We start from the raw sequence: 12085 nt of genomic DNA, 5'->3' as shown, positions 1-12085 counted from the left end.
AATGAGAGAGCCTCTTTGAGATGATCCAGCTCCCTATCTCTAAGTGAATCTGGGGTATCCCTGTGGGAAAGGCAAGAGGACTTTTGAAAAGTCCCAGGTAGTGCTTGCTTCTAGCTGGTCTGAGAAGTTCTTGGGGGAGCTGTACCACAGGACTTGGAAGATGGGCCCGGGGCTCTCAGCACTTAGAGGCATGCAACAAAATGATTCTGCAGGCAACCCCAAAGTCCAAGCCCTTCTTGAACCTCTTTGCTCTCCTCTATCATGACTGCTCCTTATATGCTCTCAGGACCATGGAAATGGTTAATTCACTCCTCAATCAGAGCCAAGCTTTCCTGCTTCCCCATGTTTGTCCTGGCTATCCTCTTCACCTGGAGAACTAACTTCAGCTGTTAAACCCTCCTCCATCCTTCAGGGTTCAGCTCCCATGCACCCTCCCCCAGGAAGACATTCTAGCAAAGCAGAGACTTCACTGACTGAACGCACTCTGCCCTGCTCTGTACTCTCTCTCCCAGGGACCTTGAGCTTTATCTATTTCTGTATGAGTGTCCCTCACATCCAGTTCTCACCTCTCTAGGGCAGTGGTTCTCAACCCAGGGAATTACCCCTCTGGGGATATCTAGGCATGTCTGACATTCTGTTTGCCACAACTGGGAGGTGCTCCTGGTAGCTAATAGGTAGAGGCCCGGAAAGCTGCTAAATATCCAGTGCTGCACAGGAGAGCCTCCACATGAAAGCCTTATCTGGGTCAAAATGTCAATAGTGCTGAGACTGGGAAACGCTGCTCTGGAGTATGAGCTCCCTCAGAGTGAGGCCAGCTCTCACTTAGCTCTTCCCCTAGCAGCTTTCAGCCCAGGGCCACAGTGGGGCTCAATAAATGCTTGTTGAATGAACAAATGAATAAAAGGCCAGCACTTCACCACAAGTGTGAAACTCAGTGGAACCTGTCCCCACACCCCAGCCTGCTGGGGCTCAAAGTTCTTCAAAGGCTCACTCGCTATCCCCCCTTTTCTCCACTCATTCCCTCCTACCTCCACCCACACCCAGGAGGCCTCCTGAGGCCTGAAGAGCAGAGGCCACGGCAGCACTTACCAGGATCCGCTGACTCCTCTTCCTGGGGTTTGTGGAGTCATTGCTCTTGTACAAGGTAAAGCGCATGTTGCCTGGATTCTGTAGCTTCCCATTGGAGAACTGGACTGTAAGATTGCAGCCCAAGAATGAGATGAGAGCACGAGAGTATGGTGGGGAGGAAATGGATTGTCAACGGGAGGGAGTGACTGGAGGAACGGGTATGGCAAGGAACCCCAGGTCCTGACCCAAAGGGGGACTGAAGGAGGTCCTGGTCCAGGTGGGAAGAGGGGCTGGGGAGGGGCTCTGACAGGAGGGAATAACTAGGGGAATGGGGCTGACTGAGGAGAACTCGGCCAAATCTAGAAAGACAGAGGGAATCCCTGGCCAGTAGAGAGAAGGAAATAGAGCAGGTGTGAGACCTGGTGGGTGAGGAGATGACGGGCTCCTGGGTACATTCAGCCCTGGAGAGGGGGTAACTGGGATTTCCTCATCCAGGTGGGAGGTGGTACCAGAAAGATGGTGCGATGACAGAGGAGCCCTGGCCGAACCCCAAGTAGTGGGGGAGACTATAAGGGATCTTGGCCCCGCTGGGAACGGGCACCCGACGGATGTGGGAAGTGGAGGGCTGTAGCGGTACCGAGACGGAGGGGAGGAAGTTACGGGGAACTCTGCTCCAGCTTCGCAGTCTTTACCCAGTAGAGCTCTCTGGCTCTCGTCGGGCTCTCCACAGTACAGCCACCTCGCACTCGGCAACACCTCCGCCGCCATCTCGCCTCTCCAGACGCGAAGCCCAGGAGCTAAAACAGCCGTGGCCAATACCGCATTTAAGCACGCGCAGAGGCAACGCTCCAGGCCGGAAAAGGCATGGCCTCGCCGGACACCGCCCTGCACGCTCAGAGACGCGTGCCTCCGCCCCCAGCAGGCACCGCCCCGCTCTTTCCCCCAGCTATGAGGAGCGTCATCCCGCCCACTCTTCGCCCCGCCCCTCCGCGCGGAGAGGCGTGGTCTCCATCCTCACCCTGTCCCGCTCCCTCCTCCGCCGGCCTCTCCAAGGCGCAGCACCTGATTGGCCCAGCACTCGGCCTGTGCATTTCAGGCTGTGTACCTCTAGGGTGAGCCGCGCACGGAAGTCTTGCCTAAACGTTGTGTGGGGTTTCTTCCTCAGCCCTGTCTAGGTAGGGTTATGGTCTGTCTCTACTACGGTGTAAGTATGCCTTACTAGGATCTGAAAGTCCGAGTTCAAATTTAGAATTCTCTGATAGGCAATCCTTGAGCTCCAGCTAAATGTGGCGACTCGCGGAGAACAACAATTCTCCAGGACCTCCTTCCACACACCTGGACATCAGTCCTTAAGCCCCAAAACTTGGTCCACAATCCTGTAAACAGCGCCATGATCAGTTCTTGGGTCTAGACGTGCATACCGTGGCTCAATCAACCCTCCGAGGATGGACCAGGGGGAGAGGCCCAGCAGGCTCAAGGATTCTGGGGTGAACTAGAAGGGAAACCTAATCTGATGGGCATGTCCCTTCATCCCTGTGGATTCAACCCTCCCTACTGCATGGGGAGTTATTACAACAAAAGGAGTGTCAAAGCAGGGCCTGCAGGGCCTTTGAGCAAGGACCCAAGCCAGGGCCCCTTTTGCCCAGTCAAAGGCAAATACTGTTGAAGGGAAAGAACCGTGTTGACTAATCTCTATTCTCCAAATTGCCTTCTTTCGAGACTCATCCTCTCCCCCGACACATACCTCCAACACGATCCGAATAACCTTAACACCTGAGCTCCCCTTTGCCTGAGCACGTCACCATCACCATCACCATCACCTGACATGAAGGCTCTTCTTATCCCATTCAGGCTCCCATTTTGAACCAAGCCCAAGCCCCTACATGGATGCTGTATTAGTTAGGGTTCTCCAGAGAAACAGAACGAGAGAGAGGAGAGAGAGAGAGAGAGAGAGAGAGAGAGAGAGAGAGAGAGAGACAGAGAGAGACACAGAGAGAGAGACTGATCGATTATTATGAGGAATTGGCTCACAGGATTATGGAGGCCGAAAGTTTCTACAGCCTGCCATCTGTAGACTGACAGGAAAGCTGGTGGTGTAGTCTGAAGGCCTGAGAACCAGGGATACTGACAGTGTAACTCCAAGACCTGAGGGCCAGAGAAGATGAGATGTCCCAGCTCACAGATGAGGAAAGAAAAACATGGGCAAATTCCTTTTCCCTCCACCTTTTGTTCCATTAAGGCCCTCAACAGATTGGACGATGCCCACCCACTTTGGGGAGGGCAATCTACTGAGTCCACTGATTAAAATGCTAATCTTATCTGGAAACACCCTCACAGACACACCCAGAAATAATATTTGATCTGGGCACCCTGAAGCTCATCAAGTTGACACATAACATTAACCATCCCAGATGCCCTCCTTACTCTGATCAGGCTCTGACAACCCTCACAAGGTTGCCCCCTGCCCAGATGCCCGTCTCACCTAGCTTAGGCTCAGACACTGTATCAGGCAACCCTTTCCACATGGATAAACTTCTCATCCTGCTTGGACTCCAGTACTCTTGCTCTAGGCCACTGCAGGCTCCCCTTCCCCTCTGAGTGGAAGACTACCCACCAAATGGCTTTCAGATTGAATTGCTCACGAAGGGAAAAGGAAGAAGGAAAAAAAAAAATCTTAATTGTCTAACTATTTGCCTGTCTCCCCCACTGGAGACAGACTCATTTGGGGTTAAACAATAAACAGATTTGTTTGTTTTGTTCACTGCCATATCTTCAGCTCCTGGAGCGGTGCCTGGCACATAGTAGATCCTCAATAAATGTTGAATGAATGAGTGACAAGGCAAGGAATGAGTCTGAATCATCACAAATCCTAGGAGCCTAGCATAGGGACTGGAGCTCAAAGACACTAAAGTTGCTTAAATTTAACTAGCACTGAGTTTACAAATAGCAGATTCTCTGTAAACATTGGTTGGTTGAATGAAAACATGAACAGTTAAATCAAAGTTAACAAGTGACAGGGGACTTCCTTGGTGGTCCAGTGGGTAAGACTCCGCACTCCCAGCGCAGGGGACCCAGGTTCGATCCCTGGTGACTGAACTAGATCCTGCATGCATGCTGCAACTAAGACCCAGCACAGCCTAAAAAAATAATTTAAAAAAATATTTTTTAAAAAAGCTAACGAGTAACAAAGAAGACAGAAGTGGATACAAAGAATCAATTATAGTTCTTGAGAGAAGTGTCCTGGCCCCTCCTGATATAGGGACATATTATATGTCCCTTGCTACTCAAAGTGTATGATCTTTGGGCCAAGAGCATCAACATCACCTGGGAACTCATTAGCACTGCAGAATCTCCTGCCCTATCAAATCTTCTGAATCAGAATCTGCACTTTAACAAGATCCCTAGATAATTAATACACCCTTCAAGTTTGTGGAGCACTGTTGTACGAGAACGTTTCCCTTTTAAGGCACAACTTTACCAGTCAAAGTCTGTGAAAGCCCTCAGAATTTGCTGCTTTACAGCTGAGTGGAAGAGTGAAGACTATGACACATGGTTTGAGAGCAAAGGCTCCCAGAATTACCACAGGCAAGAATTCAAAGTGACAGACGTTCTGTCAGGAGAAGGAAAGTATTAATGGCAAGGTGATTGGGAAGGGGACTGTAGTATACCCCTATATTGTTTAACTATTTAACAATGATTCTAAATACACAGACACCATATACATATACATACATGCATACATAACTGGGATGGGGCAAGATGGAGGGAGCCCTACTCAGGCAGTGACCAAAATGCCAAAAGCTATAGTGACCTCTTCTAAATTAGAGTCAGGGGTAATCACAGGCAGGATTTACCACAAAATGTTTGTTTATAAATTTAGTTTGGAAATTTGGAGACTTCTGGAATTCTCTCTTAGCATTATTTTTCAGAGGAGGAAAACGATTTTTTGAAAGTAAGGAATTGGAGGGTTCCGGTGGGGTCAGGCAGAGTCCTCCTTTCCTGGGGTAATATCTCCATCTGCTGGCGTCTCCGGATATCACTAGCAAAGACGTGAAGGCAGGTCAGGTCATTTGCTGTAACTCACATAGAGCTCTCAAAACTGTTATCTTCTGTCTCTCTGCCTCTCTCTTTTATTCCTTTGTCTCTTTTTCTGTGTTTGTCTCCCTCTCCTGTTCTTCCCTCTCTTCCCTTTCCTCTTCCTTTATATTCCTGATGCAGACTCTACTTGCATACCTATAGACATGGATGACTTATTCCTTATAAAGCAGACTTTTCACCTTGGCAGATTTTTCCTTACACAAAGCTGAATCTGCCTTTTGTAGCTTCCCCTGTGGTTCCAGTTCTGCTCTCTAGGACCACACAGAGCATGATCAATTCCTCCGCCCTGAATCCTTCAAAAGCCTGAATACTCTGATCATGCCTTCCACTTATCTGCCCCTCTCCTTCTCAGCAACTCCCCCCAGCCCCTTGGTTATTTCCCACACCAAAGTTTCTAGGTCTCTCCTCATCCTGGTCACCACTGCTGGACACACACCAATATCTCTGTATCCTTCTCGCACTGTGGGACCACACACAGATCAATACATTAGCTCTGGACTGGGTAACACAGAACAGAAAGGATCCATCACCTCCCTTGTGCTACTTGCCATGCCTCTCCTGATGAAACCAATAAGTGCTTTTATTCTAAGCATCTATACTGTTTGGTTAACTTATTTGGGTTAACAATAAACAAAAATTCTTGACTTCGCTTCTGCTAAGTCACATCATCCCTGCAATTTTTTAAAAACAAAGATTCAGACCTTAAATGAAGGCCTGTTAAATTTAATTGTGTTAGATTCAGCCTGTTCAGATATTTTAAATTTCCCCAATAACATTTATGAATTTTAAAAAATTATCAAACCAATACATATTTGATGTCCAATATTGAGGAAAACACAGAAAAATATAAAGAATGCAATTATACTGACCCACGGTCCCTTCCCCACCTGAAGGCAAACATTGTTAACATGGTTTTATTCTTTTCTACATTTTCTCTGCGCATATGTATATTTATATAACTGCTATAATATTGTATTCAATTTTGTATCCTCCTTTTAGAAATTTAACATTATCTTGTAAGCATTTTCTCAAATCTCACATGATAGTACATTGAATGTTGTCACAGTTTATGTATCCAATCCTCTAGAACACTTAAGCTGTTCCCAATTTTTTCACTGTTATGTGGAACATTTCAGTGAATTTTTAAAGCATAAAACTGCTTTTTTGGATGGATTCCTTTGGATAGAGTTCTAAGACTTGCATTAATGAATCAAAGAGGATGAACATTTAAAAAAAGATTCTTAACACACCCTGCCAAATTTTTCTCCAGAATATTTTCAGATCTTTTACAAATCCTGATTCTAACACTATCCAAGGCACTTTGGAAGACATAAGAATGAAAATACACTATCCTTGCCCTCAGGAATTAACTTCCTAGGATGAACACAAAAATGGAAAAAAGCACGTTCGAGGGTAGATACTGTTAAGTCTCTACAACTTCTCTTTTCAGTTCTGTCAGTTTTACTGCCTTTATTTGTTTTGAACCTTTGTTATTAGGATGGTGGTCATTCAGGCTTGTCCTCTCTTCTTGATGGATTAACACTTTTATCATTAGAATTCTCCCCTATCTCTTATAATAGACCTTGTCCTGAAGTCCACTTTAGCTGATATTAGTAATACTTCACTGTATGAATATATTTTACTTATCCACTCATCCATTGATAGACATGTGGGCCGCTGTCATGTTTTAGATATTATGAACAATGCTGCTATGAACATGGGTGTACAAATATCTCTTTGAGACGCCGCTTTCAAGGATTTTTGGTATATATCCAGATGTGGACTTGCTGGATCATATGGTAATTCCATTTTTAATTTTTTGAGGAACCGCCTTACTTTTTTCCATAGCAGCTGTACAATGTTAAATTACTACCAACAGTGCACAAGGGTTCCAATTTCTCCACATTCTTGCCAACACTTGTTATTTTTAATTTTTTTGATAGTAGCCATCCTAATGGGTATGAGGTGGTGTTTCGTTGTTTTGATTTGCATTTCCCTAATGATCAGAGATGTTGAGCATCTCTTCATGTGCTTATTGGCCATTTGTATATCTTCATTGGAGGGACATACATTCAACTCCTTTGCCCATTTTTGAGTTATGTCTTTTGTTTTTTTCGGTTGTTGAGTTTTACTTCTCTATATATTTTGGATATTAATCCTTTATCAGACATATGATTTGTAAATATTTTCTCCCATTCTATGGGCTGCCTTTTTACTCAGTTGATTTTGTCTTTTGATGCACAATATTTTAAAATTTTCATGAAAGTCCAGTTTGACTATTTTTTCTTTTGCTATCTCTGCCTTTGGTGACATAGCCAAGAAATTATTGCCAAATCCAATGTCATGAAGCTTTTATCCTATGTTTTCTTCTAAGAGTTTTATAGTTTTGGGTCTCACATTCAGGTCTTTGATCCATTTTGAGTTAATTTTTGTATGTGGTGTTAAGTAAGGGTCCAATTTCATTATTTGACTTGTGGATATTCAGTTTTCCCAGCACTACTTGTTGAATAGACTAAACTTTCCCCATTAAATGGTCTTGGCATCCTTTTCAAAAATCATTTGACCATATGTATATGCAACGGTTTATTTCTGGGCTCCCTGTTTCATTCCATTAGTCTATACATTAGTCTTTATGATAGTACCACAGTTTTGATTACTGTGGCTTTCTAGTAAGTTTTGAAATCAGAAAGTGTGAGTCGTCCAGCTTTGTTCTTCTTTTTCAAGATAGTTTTGTCCATTTGGGATACCTTGAGATTTCATATAAATTTTGGGATGAGTTTTTCTATTTTGGCAAAATATCATTGAGAGTTTTTATAGAGATTGCATTCAATCTATAGATTGCTTTGAGTAGCATTGACATCCTAATAATATTAAATTAAGTCTTCCAATCTATGAACATGGAATGTGTTTCCATTAATTCTTCTTTCAGTAACATTTTGTAATTTTCTTTGTACCAGTCTTTTACTTTTGGTTAATTCCTAAGTATTTTATTCTTTTAGATGCTATTGTAAATGTCATTTTCATAATTTCCTTTTGAGATTGTTCATTGTTAATGTATAGAAATGCAACTAATTTTTGTGTGTTGACTTTATATCTTGGTACTTCGCTGAATTAATTTATTAGCTCTAACAGTTGTGTGTGTGTGTGTGTGTGTGTGTGTGTGTAATCTTTAGAATTCTCTACATATAAGGATATATCATGTGCAGAGATAATATTACCTCTTCCTTTCCAAGTTGGATGTCTTTTGTTTCTTTTTCTGCCTAATTGCTCTATCTAGACATTCTAGCATTATGTTGAATAGAAGTTGTGAAAGTAAGCATCTGTGTTTTGTTCCTGATCTTACAGGAAAGGCTTCAAGTCTTTCACCAATGTGTATGTTTGCTGTGGGTTATCATATATGGTTTTTATTATGCTGAAGTAGTTTCCTTCTATTCCTAGTTTGTTGAGTGTTTTTAAAAGGGTATTGAATTCCGTTGAATGCTTTGTGTGAATCATTTGAGATGATCATGTGATGTATTACACTGATCAATTTTCACATATTGAACTATCCTTGCATTCCAGGAGTAAATCTGACTTGGCCATGGTGTATAACCCTTTTGATATGCTGCTAAATTTAGTTTGCTAATATTTTATTGTGAGTTTTTGCATTAATGTTCATAAGGGACATGGATCTGTAGTTTTCTTGTAGTGTCACTGTCTGGCTTTCATTTTTCCTGGCTATTCTTGCAATATTATCCTCTCTTATGAATTTAGAATCAGTGTCTAGTTTCCAAAAGTATCCATTTTTGTTGTCGTTGTTGCTTTGATTTTGTATTAGCTATAGGGTGATCTTTATTTGTCATTTCCCCTCAAATTAGGGAAAGATTATGCTTAAGAGAAGTGAGATGGTTCTATTCATTCTGGTTTTTGACTATTAGGTTTGTATGTTAGTTTTTTTTTTTACCATCTTTATTGGAGTATAATCGCTTTACAATGGTGTGTTAGTTTCTGCTCTATAACAAAGTGAATTAGCTATACATATACATTTATCCCCATATCTCCTCCCTCTTGCGTTTCCCTCCCACCCTCCCTATCCCACCCCTCTAGGTGGTCACAAAGTACCGAGCTGATCTCCCCGTGCTATGCGGCTGCTTCCCACTATCTATTTTACATTTAGTAGTATATATAAGTCCATGCCACTCTCTCACTTCATCCCAGCTTACCCTTCCCCCTCCCCGTGTCCTCAAGTCCATTCCCTACATCTGTGTCATTATTCCTGTCCTGCCTCTAGGCTCTTCAGAACCTTTTTTTCTTAGATTCCATATATATGTGTTAAGCATACGGTATTTGTTTTTCTCTTTCTGACTTACTTCACTCTGTATGACAGACTCTAGGTCCATCCACCTCACTACAAATAACTCAATTTCGTTTCTTTTTATGGCTGAGTAATATTCCATTGTATATATGTACCACATCTTCTTTATCCATTCATCTGTCGATGGACACTTAGGTTGCTTCCATGTCCTGGCTATTGTAAACAGAGCTTCAGTGAACATTGTGACACATGACTCTTTTTGAATTATGGTTTTCTCAGGGTATATGCCCAGTAGTGGGATTGCTGGGTCGTATGGTAGTTCTATTTTTAGTTTTTTAAGGAACCTCCATACTGTTCTCCATAGTGGCTGTATCAATTTACATTCCCACCAACAGTGCAAGCCAAAAGTACCTTAGTGATACTTTTATTGGGAAATTTATAGCTTAATTTAGGAATAATTTTGTCAATGAGTTGAAAACTCAACCTAAAAATTCTGGTTTTCATATATACTACAAAAATAATAAAGGTCATTGTAAAAATTAAATTAATACAGAAGTATGTAAAGGCTAAAAATTAAGAAGGCCCTCTTAAAATATTTCCTTATCATCACCCCCTCCTAACTTCCCTTCACTGAGGCAATTTTTACAAACAGTTTGATAGTATCCTTTCATACTTAGCCATACTTTTACAAGCTTTTATGTGTACATCCACACGCAGGGTTTTACTGGTTTTGTTTTGTAAGTATATGGGATCATTAGTAATAAAGGAGCCATAATACATACTCAGTGTATATCAATGTATTGTAATCCTCTATGGATGCACATTCACATTGTTTCTTTTTTTCTTCCACCAATAAAGCTTGATCAAAGTCTCGTGCATACTTTTCCACATTTGTTTATTTAAGTAGAATTCCTAGAAAGGAATTACCAGTGAGAAGGTAATGAATGCATAATTTTAAAATTTGAAGATACCAAGTTATCTTCAGAGAACAGCAGTGATACTCCCAACAACGATATAGGATGGGACTTTTTTCACACACTCTCCTAAGTACTGAACGTACAAATCTTTTTAATTTTTGCCACTCTGTATCTGTGAGATAACATCTAGCTCACAGTATGTCTGTAAGGGTCACGTATGTTAAAGGACCTCTCACGTTGCCTGGCTTACTGTCAGCATTCTTCTTCTTCTTTTTTTTTGAGCAGCCCAATCTGACAGTAAAATACGTGCAAGGGCAATAAAACGTCAGGGAATCTTTTTTTTTTTTTTTTTTTTTGCGGTACGCGGGCCTCTCCCGTTGCGGAGCACAGGCTCTGGACACGCAGGCCCAGCGGCCATGGCTCACGGATCCAGCCGCTCCGCGGCATGTGGGATCTTCCCGGACCAGGGCACGAACCCGTGTCCCCTGCATCGGCAGGCGGACTCTCAACCACTGCGCCACCAGGGAAGCCCTCAGGGAACCTTAATGAACACAATTTACCATCAGACTTCGTTGAGGCCGTAAAGAAAAAAACCCCAACCCCAATATTGCAAGGACAACATTTCCAACGTGTATGGTCTGAAGGGGTGGATCAGCTCTAATGATAACTGGGTGTTGAGTTCTGAAGAAGTGGGGTGTTCCCTTTTAAAAATAGTCTTCCCCCCACCCCACCCCCCAAAAAAAAGAACCGAACTGCGTTCCCCAACCTGCCTTTGTCTCCGGAGCCACGCCGAGTTCCCGAGAGCTCCCGCCGCGGAAGGCCCCTTACGGACTTCCTTGTCTCCTCTTCACCTGGGGAAGGTGGGCTTCTTTCTGCCGTCGGAGGCGCCGGGGCCGGTGTACCTAAGGGTACGGGCTCTCCGTCCGAGCATGCACCTGGGGGCCCGGAAGCCGCACGGACCTTGCTCTTTTCTGACACTGTCCCACTGAAGTCCGCGACTCTTCCACGTTTCCAATTCTGTTCATTGGAAGACTGGTTCTGGAGACTGCACGCTTATTTGACCTGCGGCACGTAATGCGGAGCGAAGTGCCAGACTTCTCAGGCCCAGCCCTTGGAGACGCCGCCACCAGGACTGGATGTGGAGCGGTGTCGGACCCAACTGCCGTCAGATGGATGGCATTTTTGGTTCAACGTCTTTAGCCTGGATTTTGGCTTAATTCAACCTAAACAGCGTCTTGGAATTTTATTTTTTCCAAAGCCTACGAGGTGGGTACTCAACCTCGGACCCGGCGAGTGTGTGGGTCCCGCGAAGGGAATTCGCATTGGAGAGGGAGCCGGGCGCCGTGAGGGTGGGGAAATCCTTCAGGTCCAGCCAGCGGTGGGACACACTACCCCGCGGGCTCGCCTCACACCTGGCTCAGACCTCAGGCAGTCGTAGTTGTGTCTGGTGGAATGAGACGGAAAACCCGCCGGCCTCCACCACAGCGGGTCTGGATTGGCTTCAGCACACAGTCGCTTTTCTGTAGTCCAAACCTAGAGCCGCCTAGTGATAAATCCCGCCTTAAAAGGCGTTTGATAAGTTTTAGGTGTTGTAAGACATATGGTGATTGGCTGCAAGGCTCACGGATTCGCTCGGTAGTAAACACAGCGAGGCTCCTGGGACCGCGGATTGGTCAGTGTTCCCGGGGCCGAATAAATTCCGCCGGAT

General features: G+C 44.1%; 1 protein-coding gene across 3 annotated transcripts in view; it reads right to left on the bottom strand.

The window, feature by feature from the left end:
• POLR1E (RNA polymerase I subunit E) overlaps nt 1-11260 on the bottom strand; it is a 36415-nt gene extending 25155 nt beyond the window's left edge. The window contains exons 1-4 of one of the 3 annotated variants that reach the window (XM_081238412.1): nt 11148-11260; nt 10243-10372; nt 1761-1865; nt 1090-1193 (exon numbers count right to left, since the gene is read on the bottom strand). In XM_081238412.1, the coding sequence (XP_081094538.1) occupies nt 1090-1193; nt 1761-1836 (180 nt within the window). In that variant the 5' untranslated portion in view covers nt 1837-1865; nt 10243-10372; nt 11148-11260. Of the gene's footprint in view, nt 1-1089; nt 1194-1760; nt 1952-10242; nt 10373-11147 lie in introns of those variants that run through there. The other 2 variants (XM_081238411.1, XM_081238413.1) reach the window with 2 other exon arrangements.
• Between the last annotated feature and the right edge of the window lie 825 nt (nt 11261-12085).

This window comes from Mesoplodon bidens (assembly GCF_964165515.1).
Source record: "Mesoplodon bidens genome assembly, chromosome: 6".
NCBI classification, from domain to species: domain Eukaryota; kingdom Metazoa; phylum Chordata; class Mammalia; order Artiodactyla; family Ziphiidae; genus Mesoplodon; species Mesoplodon bidens.
Note: the sequence above shows the minus strand (reverse complement) of the source record. Positions and strands in the feature narration are given on the sequence as shown.